A 19,390-nucleotide genomic window follows, 5' to 3' on the forward strand; every position below is an offset into this window, starting at 1 on the left:
AGCATTTAAGACCAGCATTCTCCGGAAGACAATCGGAGCACATTGATCAAAAACATAACTTAACTTCACTTAATTGCATTTATAAAGCGCCTTAACACACCAGTTGTTTTAAAGCGCTGTACACACAAAAAAAACATTAAAGTGCAGGATAAAAACATAAGCAGAAATAGCAATATGGTTTAAATATACACAACAGTCAAAAAAGAAGCAAAAATTTGGTAAAAAATTGCATTACAAATATTCATACATTGAGTTGTCAACATTGAGTTGTCAACTTTGAGTTGTCAACCACATTGTGTTGTTTCAAACGCATTTTGGGGTGAACATTTTAAGACAAATTACTTTGACAGTGTACAGATCTGGTGAAAAGTTGCACCAGGCCTAGTATTTAACCCCCCCCCCCCTCGAAAAACTATGATTCAATGTGTTGCACACCTAGAACGAACACATTTTATTGTTCGAGGTGAGGGGAATGGGGGCAGAGAGGGGAGGAGGCGTGTGTGAATAGTGTGAGGTGATGATTACAAGTTGTCTTTTATCAAAATCAAACCCAGCTGTTGATTTCACAAAACTCTTCCTAACTTAAGATTTATCTTACATGTAGGACTTTGGACGAGTCCCTACCCTGCACTGTAGCATGCAGACCTCAACATTAATCCTAAGTTAGGACTAGTTAATACTCGTCCAAACTTGTGAAATCGGCTGCTGGGCAAATGGATAATACCCAATAGATGGCCATGAGCAGCTCAGGCACATTAACTTTGCTGTGCGGCCACATAGTTCACCTAACGATCAAGCAGGGGGGTTTAATAAAAACTCCTGCATGACATGTGCGACATTATGAACAATGCAGAGCTGTGCATTAAAAAAATGAATTGTCATTGCCCATAAAAGATGACCGACTTAACATTGGGTGACATCAAGAGGGTACAATCAAGAATCAATCTATAAACATAAACACGGCAAACTGTGCACTGCCAATAAAATGTACTTCAAAGATGATTTCATTGTTAACACTTGAAAGCTTTTTTTTATCTTGGCCACAGTGAGCGTTTTTTTTTCGTGTAACCTATCTATCCGATGATAAAGGGTTATTTAAATGGTCTTTGGTTGGTGTGGGTTAAATCAGGGCTTATCTCTAGACAAACACTCCTCCTGGTCTGTCGCTGGTAGATAGCGTTGTTCATTTGGAATCCATACAACAGTATAATCTGAAGTGGGTGTCAATTCTGAAGTTACTGACAGAAAATACGATCATTTAGTTTAGTACATGTAGTTCAGCAGGTAATACTTCACAGAGGCAACGGAGGCAATAGACCAATGCATTGACGTCATCCAGCGGCCATCTTAGTGGACAGACGGTGACGAAACAATTGAAACCCACAGATTTGTACACGCGGCGCACAGGATTGGCCAATGAACAATCTCCTTTTGACCTCTAGGTGAGGGCGCCCTACTGAAATGACGTCATGTGCATGAGGTTTATTGCCTCCATGTCCCCTGGTTATTATTGCCTTGGTGCTCCAGTAGAAATTTACAAGTAACGGCTGAACAAGTTTTGAGATGTGCTCCCTTTCTTCATATCGAACGTTCATACAAAACTGATAATGGAAGCTCCAAAAAATATCAGATTTAAAGTTTTCTTCCATATGCAAGGTGTCTTTTCTCAGCCCAGCCCGGAGGCAGTTATTTGCAACTTATAGTGCAGCCCCATGGGTCTATTTCACAAAGATAGTCCATACTTAGGACTAAGTCCAAGGAGTTATTAAATCAAGGCTAGTCCTAAAAGTTCAGATGAGAAACTTATCCTAACTAAAGATAAGACAAATCTTAACTCTTTGTGAAACCAGCCTCTGGCACATTGTTCATGTAGTCAAGTACAGTAGTCTATGGACCTTTCCAAAGTGGATGCGCCATTGGCATTGGCATAAAAACAATCAATTGTTTTAAACAATAAATAGTGACCAAATTCAACATTTTCTGTAAAGATTCATGAGCTAAAAATCATATCCCTTATGATTTGTTGAATTGTTTCTTATAATTCAACTTATTTCTGAATATTTGTGTAACATTTCAACAAACTAAGGCTATCCGTTTTTGATTTACTTTTAAGGCTTTACATAGTTTGGCAAAAACTTGGGCTGTGACATGTGACATTGCAATACCGCACATGATTGAGTTCATACCAGCATTGTTTGACACAGGAGGGGTGGGGGGGGGGTGCCAGTGCCAGACGTTGCAATAGAGAGCACTTGGATTCATTCCGACCTTGTTTGACCGAGGGGGGGCGTGTGCCACAGGCAAAAATACAAAAGCTATTTATCCAATTCCAATGGGCACAAATCAAGATAATGGTGCACACGAACATAACAAAAACATATTTAAAAAAAAATTGAGTGAGGGTAGACCTTGGCATCTACCCGTATATTTCACAAAATTCTATTCAAACATTTGGTTCATGGCACAGGATTGTGTCAACTGGGATGTTAGGTAAACCCCTGGATCAGCTGCAGAGCCGTAGTTCCGGGAACCTTTTTTTCAAAAATGTAATATATGACCCAAAAGCCCAACTCTTGTGAGGAGACTGCAATAGACTGTGCAAGTCTTTAGGACGTCCGGGACCGAGTTGGTCCCGGACAAATTGAGTTTTACAATCATGAACACAATTATGTTTCTTCAAACTGCTTTAGTTCATGTAAACTTGCAGTGCTTGGAAAATGGGGTTTCTAAAACAATAAAGCATCCCTGTCCCAAGTTTAAAAAGAATTTTCAATCATACTTTTAACAAATTACTAAAAAGTGTACTACAAATGTTAGTTGTATTGATAGCGAATTAGTGTAAGGTAGTTTTATGAACAAGAATTTTGTATAAATAGAGTTTATAAGGCTTATTTGATTTCATATAAAAAGTATGACCTTACCCATCACATACCATTCTTTGAGTTGTTTTCTCGTTTGATAGTAGGCATTTACTGAAATTTCTGTCACCTTTTGTGAAATTCCTCAATTTGTTTACATTTGCATCAAATGTCCAAATGTTTAGCTGAATAAAGTTGAACACAACTCTTTGTACACACAAAAAATCTGTCCCAGAAAAACTTATTTAGACGTTAAATTTGTATCAGAGTTTAAAACACTGTTTCAATTTTGCATCAGGTTTACATTATTGATGACAGGGTCTTAATGAGTAGAATCAGAAACTTTCCATGGTGGGAGTTTAACTAAGTGAGATTTGCAGTAACACCATGTGTAAGTCTCTTGTGGTTCTGAGAAGAACCAGTAGTTGACAACTTACTGACTTGATCAGTATGCTCTGATCGTTTTCAGGGAAAACAAATTTGGTAGATGCCAAGGGTCATGATGGTTAAAATGTGGTAATAGCATTAGATGTCATGGAGAAGAAAAAAACAGTGAAAAACAGCGTTTATTGAAAACTCAAAATGTGAAATGATTTTTTCTCAAATCCAGTGATGTCCTATTAAAATTTACCATATCGACCACTGCAAGCAGGTCGTAATCGCCCATAACCACACGGCCTGAGCCTGATGTTTTGAAGGTTATGTTATGATTATCCCCCGTCTGGAATGTCAGGTGCCCTTGATCCGTTACCATTTTGGGCCTGCAAAGAAACAAATAAAATAAAATAATTTATATCATTGTGTCATGATTGAGTTCATACAAGCATTGTTTGACACAGTAGGGGTGGGGGGGGGGGTGTGCCAGTGCCAATGTTGCAATAGAAAGCCTTGGATTCATTCCGACCTTGTTTGACCGAGGGGGGGCGTGTGACACAGGCAAAAATACAAAAGCTACTTATCCAACTCCAATGGGCACAAATCAAGATAATGGTGCACACGAACATAACAAAAACATATTTAAAAAAAAATTGAGTGAGGGTAGACCTTGGCATCTACCCGTATATTTCACAAAATTCTATTCAAACATTTGGTTCGTGGCACAGGCTTGTGTCGACTGGGATGTCAGGTAAACCCCTGGATCAGCGCAGAGCCGTAGTTCCGGAACCTTTTAAGTCTTTGGGACGTCCGGGACCGAGTTGGTCCCGAACAAATTGAGTTTTACAATCATGAGTTTCTTCAAGTGCTTTAGTTTGTGTAGTGCTTTGAAAATGGGGTTTCTAAAACAATAAAGCATCCCTGTCCGAAGTATAAACAAAAATTTTTATTAATGAGGGTGTCATATTTCAAAAAGTTCTCATTAAATTGTGTATTATTTGGCCGGAGGATAACTTTTAGAAGAAGAACTAAAGGTATATCATTGTGTCATCTTTCATATATGGGATCCTCCTTGAAACAGTCGCCTCGGAAATATAGACGAGCTACATGTAGGCCATGGACGAGATGGGATATCAACATCTACCTGGAACACTGAAGACTGCACGAATAGGCAGGAGTGGAAAGTGAACAATCATGGTGCAAATATTCTTCACGATATGGTGCAAGATTAGTTGATTGATTGAAGATCTTTAAAATTTTAGCCAAGCATTGCACGATGAGTTCATGCTTTGACCACACTCAACAGTGGAAAGTACAGGCGACCTTTATTCCAATCAACCCACATGACACAAAAAATACAAAAACTCACGTCACCCGTATTCCTGGCAGGGAATATATATTGGCATGTTTAACCATGGTTTAACATCCGGTAAAGCAAGACAACATAATCTGTAAGGAATTTGTCTACAAATAACAATGTATGCACTGACTGCACATTTAATAACCCTGCAGAAAGGGGCTGGCCTCAGGTGTTTTTGGCACAGTTAACACCCATCAACTTGTGAACCTTACATACAAGGCGCAGAAAAATTTGGTCTTTAAAACCATAGACCTTTTCGCAAATACTGGGGCGCGCACGTTAAGCTTGGAATTAGGTGCATTGTGGTCTAGCTGGTATCCAAATTTGATTCATATCTATCCCACAATGCACCTCATTCAATAGTCTGCGCTTGCGCATTGGTATTTGCGATAAGGTCTATAGTGCAAGGACTCTATGTTAACACCAACAGCGGTTTGCCCTTAGTTTTTCCAGTGACCAGTCTGCACTTTACTAGTCAACCAGTTTTTTTTTTTTAAACTAGTTCAAGTGTTGTATCATCAGGCCTGTGAGTGGACCCTCACTACATGATGTAAGGATTTTTTCTGGTCGAATTAGGGCACCCCATTTATCCAGTAACTAGGCTGATCTCACATTATTGTAGTTGATCATAATTGTTGTCATCCAAGCTTATAACAGGCATGCCAAGGAGAAAAATTAAGGGGAAAAATTAATGGGAAATTAAGGGCAAATAAAAAAAGGTATGTAAAAATAAAAAATAGGCCTGATCAATTAGGCACAGATTTCACAGGTCGATTTCATAGAGATCGGGTAGTTGTATCACACGTAGGGATCCGTTACGTATACATGATCTACACTAGCCATCCGGACTACTCTTTCAGTAGAGTGTAGTGTGACTGGTCCTCATATGTTATACTTGGCATCTGACCAGCTCATCAGTGTTTCAAGGGAAAATGCTAATGAGATGTAACTCTGTAAACCTACCACAAAATAATGCTCTGAAGCTCCTGTGGATAAAAGCCCAATGGTTGATATTTTGCTGGGATATTATTGACATAACAAGGCTCAAGTCTCAGAGCATGTTAGCTCAGAAGAGTGTACAATGAGTGTTGTTTGTACTCATGTCAAAACATGAAAGGGAAATGTTTGTCGACTGAGCGTCCAATCTCAAAAGTAAAGACCTCGGGGGAAGAGGGCGTGATGTTCTGCATGGTCGTTATTTAGGTTTTGAAAATAATACGAGACTACATAATAAAGCCTCTTTCGCTTGAATGATAATAGAGTCAGTCAACAGTCTCCCTTAACAAAGCACCGATGTCTACATGTACTTAGATTTTGATGTTTAAACTTGTCATGCAATTTAATCTCTTGGTCACAATGTGATAATGTTATTACCAATTTATAAGTTGCTAGCCAAAAGCTAGTTGAAACACCCCTGGACCAGTGCAATTTCTCACCATGTGGTCGAGCATTGTTCAAAAGCATCCCTACTTAAAATGAATAGGAGACTTTCCAACGCTAGGTGGCAGCAGACATACCAGGTAAATTTCCATTGTTTACGTAGTTCTGAACATGCGCATAATTCTGAGAACAATGGATTTACCCGGTAAGTCTGCTGCCCTCTATCGTCCCAGAAAGTCTCCCATTATGTAGGGTACAGCTCCTGGGGTGGCAATACTAGGAAACAATTTTTGAACTTTCTTTCTAGGTTTGGCAGTCCTCCCATTGTTTCATGATTGTTATACTTTCTCTTTCTTGAGTCAATATTGTACCATTTGCCTGCTATAAAAATGCATAAAAGGCTATAAATCTGTTAATGACATAAAGAAATCTTGAGACTAGGGGATTCAAACATATAAATCTCACTGAACATTGTTTTACCAAACCATTGTACCAGTGAGACTGCCAAACCTAGAAACAAAAGTTCAAAAAGGTTTTGCGCTCATAAGATTTGTACCCTAGTTGAACCACCCAATGGGAAATTCTGAAGCAGTGTTTGTTTATCTACACTTCTGAACTTCTGCTTGACACACCTGAACTTTCTTGGGGTGTCATGTAACCCTATTATCACCCCCCCCCCCCTCTTTCCACCCAATCCCAACAACAAACATCCTGCAAGTAACACAACAATACATTAAGAGATTAGTTTAAAGGAACAATTAAATCACAACTACTTCCTTCATATTTCCTGTCAAATACTGATCGAACCAAATCAGGTGGAACGCTACATTGTTTATACTGATAGCTCTGGCACCATTTGACATTTACCAACTCATTTTGAATTAAAGATGATTAGTCTTCAATACTCAACAAAAGTCTCTGAGTTTTTTGTTTCTGTTTTTTTTCTGCTTTTTTTCTCCTATAGAAGAGCAGAGTACTTGTGTAGGCCCTACACTGTTCTAAATGTCGAGACCAAACCGGCTCTTTTCAGAGCCAACACTCCCTCAAAAGAGAAAATACGCATGGTTGTGCCCAGCAAGTTAACTATTTTTTAGAGTTTATTCTTATCCCATTTCTACCTCCATGTTCAGACCATGCAAAGCTTCAAACATCAAGGCTTTAAACAAAAACCCGAGACCACCAGACTTGTCCAGTGGGTTGACTGACCCAATGCTTAAACCACTGCCCACCCCCCTTATGTCAGCTGTCCAATGTCAATGTCAAGCCCTAAATGTTTATATGGTGCATACACATCAGGTTTCTAGCCAGCAGGACCAGTTATATATAGCTGGTCATTTTTTCACTAGTAGTCCATCAAACTTTTCACAAGTCCACTAAACCGGGATGGTTTTCAACACTGAACTAACCAGACGGACTAGTAAGAGAAGTTCAACTGGTCCTCAGGTGTTTTGTAGCCAGAAGATCATTGTTTGAGGGAGGACACTGCACTTAAAGGGTCTATGTAACTTTTGTAGGAAAAAAAAAACACAATGTCCACAGATTTACACTAAACTTACACAGTTTGAAGATAATGATAGTAGAAAGCTTCCCTGAGTGAAAATATTACGTGCTGAGGTGCTGTACTTTGTCATGAAAATAATTTTTGTCTCATGAGATGAAAATTATTTTAATCATTTACAAGCATATTTTCATGACATTGTTTTACTCATTTCTCAAAAACTACAGCACCTCAGTAAGTAATATTTGAAAGGAAGCTTTCTACTATCATTATCTTCAAACCCTGTAAGTTTAATGTTAATCTATGGACATTTTGAAAAAGTACCCAAATCCTTTAAAGGAACACATTGCCTTGGATCGGTCGAGTTGGTCTTTGAAAAGCATTTGTAACCGTTTGTTATAAAATGCATATGATTAGAAAGATATTTTAAAATTAGAGTATAATGATCCACACAAATATCACTCGAAATTGCGTGGTTTTCCTTTTACCTCGGGACAAATAAGTCGTGTTGGCAAGTCGTGGCCGAGCGGATAAGAACACTTGACTTAACCTGTAGTGTTTCTGACTAGCAGAGTGTGAGTTAGAGTCCTGGTCGTGACACTTAAGTCCTTAAGCAAGACACTTAACCATTATCACTGCATCCTTTGGATTGGACGTAAAGCCAAATGTCCAGGACCAGTGTCGGGTACTGTCGTGTAACGCACATAACAGAACCCAAGGTGCACTTTTCGGAAAGTACATGTATATCAGAAAAAATATATTGGCCTATATAAACATCCAGACTGTTCTTAACTGGTGGGGTGGCCTGGGAGAGTATTAATACAGACTTTTAAATGCTTGCCCCGCCCCCGCCCCCACCCTCAACCATCATCTTACAAACTCATTGGCAACTACATATTGTACATGTGTAGTGCATGTCCTTGCTTGATGCACAGCCAGGTAGTCCCAACTTGGACTCGGGGGCGCCCCAAGAAGGTCATCTTGTTGTTACCATTGATTGTAAAACCATGTGTTCCAACCACTCATCAAATCCTTCAATCCCACCCTCAAAAATTGTAACACCTAATCTTAGAAGGGACACGTTGCCTTTGATCGGGCGAGTTGGTCTATGAAAAATGTTTGAAACGTGTTTGTTATACAAATGCATACGGTTAGAAAGATGTGATTATAATGATCCACACAAACATGCCTCGAAATTGCATGGTTTTCCTTTTACATCGCGAACTAACACGGTCGGCCATTTTGTGGAGTCAAAATTTGACCATAATACATTATATAACAAACAGTTTCAAATGCTTTTTAAAGACCAACTCGCCCGATCCAAGGATCCAATCCCAGGTCCCTTTAATATGAGGAATTATGTGCTCAAGAACAGCTTTATGAAATTGGGACCTGATCTTCTGTTACTGATGAGAGACAAAACAAGGAACAACACAAATTGTAAAACAAAAAGCCGCTAAGTTGAATGTTGACAATACAAAACTCAAAACTTAGGTAGACTCCATGTTGTGGAATTTACAGCTGAAGGTGGTAAACCAAACAAAGCATCTATAACAATAGTACATTGTCCAATGTTGATTCTACTGTTCCTGGAAATCTTCACCTTGACTGTAAATCTCATTTAAACTTTGACCCTGACCAAGGGTGTGTTTTTTTTTTTTGGGGGGGGGGTGGGGTGGGAGGAGTACACTTCTATAATTGCAAGAAGACACGAGAGGTCTGTTAGAATACTTGTACATAAACTGGAATACCACACAAGGTACAAACACAAACACATGTACCAAGCAATCTATAGCTGTCTACCTCACCTGGGATCTTCAGTGTTTTTATAATTCCTACAGTTGATCTTGAGTACATTTTAATTCTTAACGTAAGTCCTCAAAAACTACAGCACCACAGCAAGTAATATTTTAAGGGAAGCTTTTTACCACCATTATCTTCAAACCTTAAAAGTTTAGTGTAAATCTGTGGACATTAGGCTTTGTGTTACAAAAAAATGCTTTTTCCTCAAACATTTCCACCAAATAGTTCTAAAAATCAACAATTTCAAGATCTTTTTACACTACTCCCTCGGCAACCCTGGGGAATAGCAGCCGCCCCTTTTTACACTTGGATTGATTTACCCCTGCTCTACCACAGCAAATAGGCATACCCCGGGGGAATAGCCACCCCTGCTTTGAAGTAGGGGTAGATTAGTAAAACCCTAAGGTAGCCTATTCTTGAAATGTTCAACTAGAACCTCGTGGAGTAGGGACCTACATACGTAGATGGGGACAGTGTGAAAGTGTGCCGGGGTAACAGAAGTCCTGGGCCTCCCCAGGGCTGTTTTCTACAGGGATAAGAGATAACAACTATATGGGTAATGATTTCACAGATTTAAATTGTCTTTTGGGTTGAACAAAGAATTGACTAGAGTGGGATTCAAACCAACGACCTTAGCTATCTAGCCCTATGTTGGCGGTGTCCCTTTTTTGTCAATATCTTTGTTCGGGGGTGCCAGAAATAAATTGCCAATGTTGCTAGGTGGCTAAACCAAACCAGACCACTACCACAACGATCCTACAAGAAGAGAATTTCCTAAAAAAGATGCATGTCATGAAAGCTTAAATACACCCTGACCTCTTCAAAATGCCATCCTGTACCACCATTAAACAGTAACTCGAGCATAAGGGGGGGGGGGCGGGGTTAGAATGACCTCTTAAAGGTCTGTTTTATAACTTTATTGCCATCACTCAAAACGCCAACAAACTCATAAACCTCAAACTCTTTGGGGTCCAGGCTAGCACCAAAGGGGGCGGAACCCCCAAACCAGGTTCACTTCAGTAGAATTTGTCAAGTACATACAAATAGTGTGTGTATTAGAGTGTTTACCTTAACGCTTTTGAGTACATGAAGTGGAATATGGTAGAACAGTTGACAGCCAAACAAATTAGGCCAGATGAAAAAACAAACATGTTTGGCGTCCTGCCTTTTGGGAAAAAACAAAATGGCCGCCCAACACGTTTCTATATACAACCGGCAGGGATTTTTTCCAAAATTTAGATAAAAAGGGATGTGATAGAATGTTGAAAAAAAAACCTTAACTGTGAGCGCAAAGCGTGAAAGCTTGGAGCACAAAGCGTAAAAGATTGTGAGCATTAAAAATTGCGAGCGCGAAAGCTTTCTGGTATGAAGCCTGCTCCCATACTTTTAATGGTTTTGAAAGCCCGACTCTGCAATCTGGGATGTTCCATATGATTTTACCTTTGTTTTCTTTAGATTTGATATCAGTTATTAAACAAAAAATTTCCTTAAAAAAAGAAAAAGAAAAAAGGAACGAATAAGAAAAAGGATGCGGCCTCCAAAAAGGAAGCGGGCGGGGACGCTCAACATGTTTTTGGCTATCTTGGCCTTACAATGTTTTTTTTGTCATATCATCAGCAAACACTCCAGAGCAATACCAATCAGGAATCAGGAATTTTATTTGCTATCAAAAATGTATTGCACTTAAGATATTCAGATAAGAAGTAAAAAAAAAAAAATTGGGAACCACAACAAAGTTTATTTTTATATAACATTACAATCTCTGTGATTGCTTATCACAAATTTTTCCCAAGGACTTTTGAGGATGAAGTTAAAACAAAATAAAAAACCTATTTGCATTTATTATGATTGCCTATAAAATACATGGAAACAGGAAAAACAGCATTCAAGAGGAGTTTTCTAATCGGGCAATTCAGAGCCAAGGAAACAAGACCTGTGGTGACTAAAAGCCGTGTTCGCATTGGACTAAGACCCTTTAAACTAACCTGGTCAATTCAACCAGGCACTCATGGGTTGGATCAGTTACCTGGGAGGGAAACATCCTCGGCTTTTCACATTGGACAAAAGCCCTGTTCGCATTGGACTTAATTTGGGTAAACTAACTGAGCCAATGGGTAACTTACCCATTTTAAGTCCAATGCGAACAGCCCAGGAAGTTTTCCTCCCAGGTAACTTACCCGACCCGAATGGGTAGTTTAACCGAGCCAAAGGTGCCCAGGAAGATTGACCAGGTCAGTTTAACCGAGCAAGAAAGTCCAATGCGGACGCTAAGACTCGGTTAAATCTCCCATCTGTCCGTGGCCCGAAGAAGCTGACATGTTTTGTCATGGAAGAATAATGTTTTTGTGATTATCGCACTATTCAATGTCACGCAGGGGGCCAGCTCGGTTAGTTTACCCACAGTGTTGGTTAGTTTACCCGAGTCAAATAAATCCAAGTGCGGACGCTGGTAAGTTTCCCATTTTGGAATGTTAACCACTGTCTCGGTAAAACGTTAGTCCAATGCGAACATGGCTTTAAAATGGGTAAGTTACCCATTTGCTCGGTTTAGTTTACCCAAATTGAGTCCAATGCTAACAGGGCCTTAGGAAATTATGTTTAGATGAATTTCCCATCAATGGTGTCCGAACAATGGGAGAACAAAGACAATTTCTTAATTTACCAGGTTCACAAACCGGCATGCTATGTGCAGATAAAACCTCAACACTTGTGGGTGATGATACAGGGTTCGCCTTTCCCCTTTTTTTAGTATCCAGCCCACAGGTCTGGACCAGTTAGCTTGGTGTTTCATTAGTCCATCAGCTTTTTGTCAATAGTCCATATTTCAGACAGATGCTGTCCAATACTGAAATAGCCAGCCGGACCCCTAGGGAGAATTTGGACTGGTCCTAAGGTGTTTTAAAGGCAGTGGACACTATTGCTAATTGTCAAAGACTAGTCTTCACAGTTGGTGTATCTCAACATATGCATAAAATAACAAACCTGTGAAATATTGAGCTCAATCGGTCATCGAAGTTGCGAGATATTATTGAAAGAAAAAACACCCTTGTCGCACCATGGTCACACGAAGTTGTGTGCTTTCAGATGCTTGATTTCGAGACCTCAAATTCTAAGTCTGAGGTCTGGAAATCAAATTCGTGGAAAATTACTTCTTTCTCGAAAACTATGGCACTTCAGAGGGAGCCGTTTCTCACAATGTTTTATACCATCAACCTCTCCCCATTACTCGTCAACAAGAAAGGATTTTTGCTAATAAATATTTTGAGTAATTACCAATAGTGTCCACTGCCTTTAACAAGCATTTTAACAAGCTTTGGCCAGTGGACCAAAGGGCCTTCGCAGTTTTATTGATTGGTCAAACAGTAGTACTAGTGAGGTTAAAACAGTAGTACTAGTAGTGAGGTGAAAAACTAAGTTTAAAGTTCAGTAAAGATATGTCACTTTAATCCATAAGCAACCATTTTCTGTGGGGGGGGGGGATGGTGGTGAGCTTTGAAAAATCTCACGCAAAGCTGGCCTCTGGACTTGGCATCTCTGTAAGAACATCACATCCACATAATTTGCTCTATTTTACCAGTCACCTAACAAACTGTTACATATCATTTTACAACTGGTAACCAATAAAGATTGATTGCTTGTACATGTAACATGATAAGAGGGCCAGTGACCAAGGTCGTTGTTTTATTTCGACATACCTCTGTGTAAACACACTTCTCTCTGGAGGTCATAAGACAATTCAATGGGCTTTTTAAAAGATTGGACTATCCTGCTTAGGCAAGGGATCTGTGGCAATTTACTAATAGTATTTGTCTGGTGTTCCTTTTTTAAAGGCAGTGGACACTATTGGTACATGTCAAAGACCAGTCTTCTCACTCAGTGGATCTCACTACATGTTTATGCATGATATAACAAACCTGTGAAAATTTGAGCTCAATCGGTCATCGAAGTTGCAAGATAATAATGAACGACAAAAAATCCTTGTCACACAAAGTTGTGTGCTTTCAGATGCTTGATTCCGAGCCCTCAAATTCTAAATCTGAGGTCTTGAAATCAAGTTCCCGGAAAATTACTTCTTTCTCAAAACTATTCCACTTCAGAGGGAGCTGTTTCTCACAATGTTTTATACTATCAACCTCTCCCCATTACTCGTTACCAAGTAAGGTTTTATGCTAACAATTATTTTGAGTAATTACCAATAGTGTCAGTGCCTTAAAGCCATTGGACCCTTTCGGTTCCGAAAAAAAAAAAAAAATTCACAGATTTAAAAATAACTTACAGGGTTTACAGAAGGCAATGGTGAAAGACTTCTCTTGAAATATTGTCCATGAAATGCTTTACTTTTTGAGAAAACAGCAAAACAATATAAATTCTCGTTAAAGAGAATTACGGATTTATTTTAAACCCATGTCATGACATGGCGAAACGCGCGGAAACAAGGATGGGTTTTTCCGTTGTTTTCTCCCGACTCCGATGACCGATTGAGCCTAAATTTTCACAGGTTTGTTATTTGATATAGAAGTTGTGGTACACAAAGTGTGGGCCTTGGACAACACTGTTTACCGAAAGGGTCCAATGGCTTTAAAATAGAGAAGTAGATCAACTAGCATGATTTCAGAAAAAACAAAAAAATTGTAAGAAATTTTTTTTTCTTCAGCAGACAGACGGACAAACATAAAAACTTCTTAACTTATATAAAATGTTCCTCTTTAAATTGAACTGAGTATGCCAAATTTCCATCCTTATCACAGAAAGACCAATCATGCACAAATTAAGTGATTATGAGTTTTATAAAATTGAGTTTACTCTTTGCCAATAGAACCATGGCCCAACGACTTCCTCTAGATTCACCACATCTCCAGCTACTGACAATAAACAGTGCCCAAGGAGAGAAACCTCCTACCATCCATCACTACACTACTGGTGAACCCTTGTTTATTTATCTACTTGGATCAAGAAGTTTTGTAAGGACAGGTGGATGCCAGTCAGGAATGGCTAATTAGCAAGTCCCCCACCACCAGGCACAGGGCCAGATTAGCTCCATTGGGGGTGCCAGAGCAAATTGGTTCGCATAACTACTGTTTATCACCCTTGCTAGTTCCCACATATTATATATGCAAAATAGCATGGATTGCAATTCATGGGGCTACCTCCAGCATCATTTGTCCTTCTCCAAATCAATGTTTGCCCTTGAGCAATAAACCAAGAATCACCCAACCTGGACTAAAGCCCCTTGAGGTCAAAGGTTAGACACAGGGTTCCCCAGCTATTCAGCAGCTAAAATTTCATGTTATAAAAGGCCACATGATTTTGGGGTGCATGATCCCCTTGTAATCAATAACAATAAACCTTCAAGGTTGTATTTGTTCTTCTTACATGTTCCTAATGTCCACCCTTACCAAGGGTCTTCTGACATAAACATGTCCAGTCCAGTTAAACATTATATAAATGACTAGGCTGAAAACAAGCTAGTGGAAAACTACATACACTCCTATATTGATGGGGGGCTTGTGTAAGTTGAAAAGTCAATACTGGCTTCACAGGAAAGAAGGTCACCCCAATATAAATTCATTATAGCAAATAATGGTCAAACCATGGAGCTATAATGGTCAGACCCACTGGCCTGGATCTTTGTAATGGGGACCCAGGCCTGCTGTTGACTTCACCAAACTTATCCTAACTTAGGATTAATCTTTGGGCTTAGGACGAGTAAAGTTCTGTATCCTGGACGTCAGGACCCATTGAACTCATCCTAAGTTAGGAGGATCAATCAATCCTAGTGTTTCGTGAAATCGGCTGCTCAGTTCTTTTCGGGGGCCATATCCCAAATTAACCAAGAAAAAATGCCCTGTCCTTCGACCAAGTAAAAATATTTGTCAAAGCTGATCATCCCTGCCATCATCCTTTTGTAAGCCAAATCTTTTTTACTGGCCCTGTATAAATTTAGTCCCTTTATAAAACTAGTAGGTGAGATAGCCTCAGCTTTCGATCAAAACCGGACCTTTGACAGAGGCATTTAAACAAGCACAAACACAAACATTTATAGCAACAAAAAAAGTTATTTACAAACAATGGGGTTGCTAATCAAAATTAAGTGGTGAAGAGAAAAAGGATGGCAAAGGCCAGAAAATTTAAGGGAGGAAAACTCTCCTAGAGTTCTTTGAAGGTTCGACAGGGAGGCTGAGTTAGGACAGCAGGGTTGTGTGATGAGAAATTTTATTCTGATAGAGGCTGGAATTTTTGTGTGAGAGTTTTTTTTTAAGAGGTTCGCTGTATAACAAAAAAAATATTAACAAATATATGAGGGCATGGGCCTACATTGAGAAAAATCACATGATAAATAAAATAATTGATTGTTTTGTACACTTCCTCAAAAGATGTATTCAGTTTGCGGGAAACACAAAGTGTACTTAACTGTGTAGTCATTGCTACTTGTTCTACTACCGCATGGTGTTATCCCGCATTGGTGCTCACTTTAAAAGCTTCCTAATATATAACTATCTTAATCATTGTAAACTTTCATATCCTAAGATACTAAGTAATACTGTAAACTACTCATAAACTTTGTAAAATGTGTAAGTTTAAATGTAGGGCAGCAATGAAATAAATGTGTGCAAATACAAATACAAATACGATGCAACATCTCAAAACCCCATAATCCTCAAGATAATGTTTAGGTCTGCCAACATGTCTGTAGGGAATGTACCAGGGAATTTACCATAAAGCACAAACTAAACAAAAAAGTTTGTAAACAAAACATAACTTGAACAGGACTCAATATGTTCAATGTCATCAAAATAAACCCATGAAAGGGAATCGCATTCTTTGAGCTTAACTTCAATTGTGCTCGGTCAGGTGCTCATAATTGTTCATGACCCAATATAATTTTTTGGGGTCAAATCCCATTATCAAGGCTCCAAGGGAACTTCTCCATCCCTTCACCATCCAATGCCGCTAGACACAGTAATTATGCTCCAGATTGCCACAAGTAAAGTTCCCAGAAGACAAAATACTGCTTGACACATTCCTTACTTTTTTTTTGGGGGGGGGGGTGGTAATTAATTTCTGCTTAACAAGACTCTTCTGTGGTACTTTTTCATGCTGAACAGTTTTATGAAAAGATCATCTTCTAGAGTTGGTACTAAGGCAATGGTATTGCTCGAAAGATATTACTTTAATAAAGTGATGCAAGAGATTGGAGCCAGTCACAAAAAGGTGACTAATTATGTCCTTTTTAAAAATCACTGTAAAAGTTGGGGGCTATGGCTTGTATGACGCTCCGTCAGTTTATGTTGAAAACAAGCAGCCAGAGTTTAGGCAGGAGGGAGGCTGCAGATGCTACACTACAACATTGCTAAGCTTGAAAGCAACTTAAATCCAAGTATAACATTTGAAAAGAAAACATGTCTCCAAATCTAGCACGTCTGTCTCGTGCAACCCTTCTCCAATTTTCAACCAAGTCTGGACAGAAGATGCACTCCCTGTGGTTAGGAAGTCCATTCTCTCTGGATGGAATGGCTGGGTGGTTGGACGAGGAGCACTCCCAGTCCATGTCTATTGTGTAATACTACCTCCCATCTTGTGTAACACCATTATTTGTGTAAATACCATGTGGTTTAAATTCTGTAGACCTCTCAGGCGTGGCATCAGAGATAAGAACAATTAAGGAAGTGTTGTACAACTGAGTGGTATAAATTGTGAAGTTAAAAACATTTGAATGTTCATTCGTTTGAGCTTGAGACAAAGGTGTTGAATTAAAAAAAAAACACCAGTCTTATCCTGTTTTGGGCATGCTAGTAAAAAAACGAAAATCACTGGTGCCGAACGATGCTTACTTATGAAAAATTTAAGGAAATGTGTATCTTGTGGCGTGTCGTGGCTGAGCGGATTAGTGCAGTGGACTCAAGTTCTAACGGCTAAGTCATCGGGATGTGGGTTCGAATCCCGATCAAGACACTGAGCAAGACACTTTTAACTTCATGCTTTTCTTCACTCTGGGGGTAAATGGGTACCTGTGAGGAGGGAGGAGATTGGGTGCTGAATGAGCTGAGCTGAGACGGTTTTTAAGGAATTGAACAAATGGTCCAGTGAATGGGGATAAATAATAATGTTGGAGCACACTGAGCATCACTGAGTGACAGATCTGAGTGCTAATAGAAGAAACCACTACATGTACAAAGTTATTATTATCAAAAATGAGGAGAAGGGTGGGGGGGGGGGGGCAACTTCCTATCAAAAAGCTAGACATTCCATAAAATCACTTTCTTACTCCATACAAATGTTCTAGTTTGTTTTTATAGCACTCCTGAGACACCCTTACACAGCAAGATAAGGGAACTTCAAGGATCCCCAATATGTCTTTGTTACTTTGACAGCCGGTCACAGTCACAGTATGAATTAGTACTGTCAGCGATCACTTTTTCAGCATTGACAGTGGTCCATTCACTTTTGCAACGTTAGCAGTGGTCCACCAGCCACATGCCAGTGTCTTCTGAGGAGGACCAGTCAAAATTAGAGTGGTCCGGCTGGCTACCACTATATGAAGTTCATTGCTTCAAAAAGCTAAATTAACTGGTTTCAAACTGAGGTGCTGCTTTAGTGAAAAGGTTTGCAGACTATAGGTATTACCCAAAACTAACTGGTCCCGCTGCCCAGTCACTGACAAACTTACTTTTTGAGGGTGCCTAGTAGTTGGACATGGGTGTGTGCATGCTCCGAACTGTAGTTGTCGATCACAGTCACACCATGCTTCATGGTTCGCACAGTGAAATGCAAAGTGATCTTTTTGGGGAACTATATTACTTGCTTTGTTGAGTGACGCAACAACTTTTTCAGTGCCTGCTTTTGTTAAGCCTTTTAAACCTAAAATACCCAGCTTTTTGAGGGTTTGTTTTCAGAGAAAAAAAAACTATTATAATAATAATAAATAGATAGATAAGTCTTTCTCAAGAAACAAAAGTATTTGAAGAAACAGAACAACACACATAAATGTAAATTCATGGTTGGGACCGACCTTGAACCCATAAGTTTGAATACAGACTTGCAATAGGGTGCGTTCGTTTAGTTGGATAGTTACCCACGTTCGTCCTGGAAAAAACAAAACGCCACACACTAGGGTCGACCCAGGGAAGCTAAACGAACGCACCCTATGTTGTCTAGTTCTACCTCCATGGTTGCACCTAGTTAATATATTCTCAATAAATACGCTGTAAACAAAAAAGGTAACATTTTGAAATGCACTTTTCTGGTCGATGTGAAGTTAAGTACAATGTACATTACCTAGGGCCACTGATTTTCCGCGATCGCGGAAAACGGACGGAATTCGCGGAATCCGCCCTTTGAAACGGAAAACGGGATTTCAGAAAATTTGATTTTTTTTTTTTTTTTTTTTTTTTTCTTGACGCCAAAACTATTGAAATTGCATTCTTTATTAAGATTCTTTTTGTTAAACTAAAAAGGCATCAGAAATCAGACCATTAAAAAGTACGAGATCGTAACCGTGGATCATTCTGTTCTACTTCACACCATCCTCAATGTTTACACACATGATGTACACACGTTGTTAACATGGTTAAGCGAAGGGCATTATTCGCGGCACGTTTTAAACATTTTTTGTTCACCCAAATTGCATTTTCTCCCTCTCTTTTACCAACAATAATACACAAACTAGCTTACCTATGATCTATAAGAACACATACAATGTTTTTTCATCTCGGAAAGGTCTAAAATAAAACCGTAAACTGTCAACATTCTGTCGCCAAAGCGAAAACAAAATGGCTGACATTTTGTTTGTGGATGGAGAATGGTCACGTCCATAGACTTGTTCCCAAGTCTTTGATCATGCTGAAACAGCGCCCTCTTGTGGATACACTCCTGTCATTAGCCTACAATGTGGCTGATGCAGAGAATCAACTGCAGTTTTAGACTTGGAATCAAGTCTATCACATCATGTGCATTGATACTGCAGTCACAGTGCAACCTTTTTAGAACAGCAGTATACAAAATAATCCACAATTATAAAAAAAAGTATTTTTTTGAAATTTGTCAGTTCAAATGAACATTTTACGAAGTCAACAGTGCAACTTATCTCAAATTGATTTTTATAAGTGTGTCCCTGGG

At 39.2% G+C, this 19,390-nt stretch overlaps 1 protein-coding gene across 1 annotated transcript in view; it reads right to left on the bottom strand.

The window, feature by feature from the left end:
* Positions 1–19,390, bottom strand: part of LOC117288263 (cubilin-like) — a 92,561-nt gene that overhangs the window by 65,386 nt on the left and 7,785 nt on the right. The window contains exon 2 of the mRNA XM_033769049.1: positions 3,490–3,619. Within this exon, the coding sequence (XP_033624940.1) occupies positions 3,490–3,619 (130 nt within the window). The remainder of the gene's footprint in view (positions 1–3,489; positions 3,620–19,390) is intronic.

This window comes from Asterias rubens, chromosome 3 (genome assembly GCF_902459465.1).
Source record: "Asterias rubens chromosome 3, eAstRub1.3, whole genome shotgun sequence".
Taxonomy (NCBI): Eukaryota; Metazoa; Echinodermata; class Asteroidea; order Forcipulatida; family Asteriidae; genus Asterias; species Asterias rubens.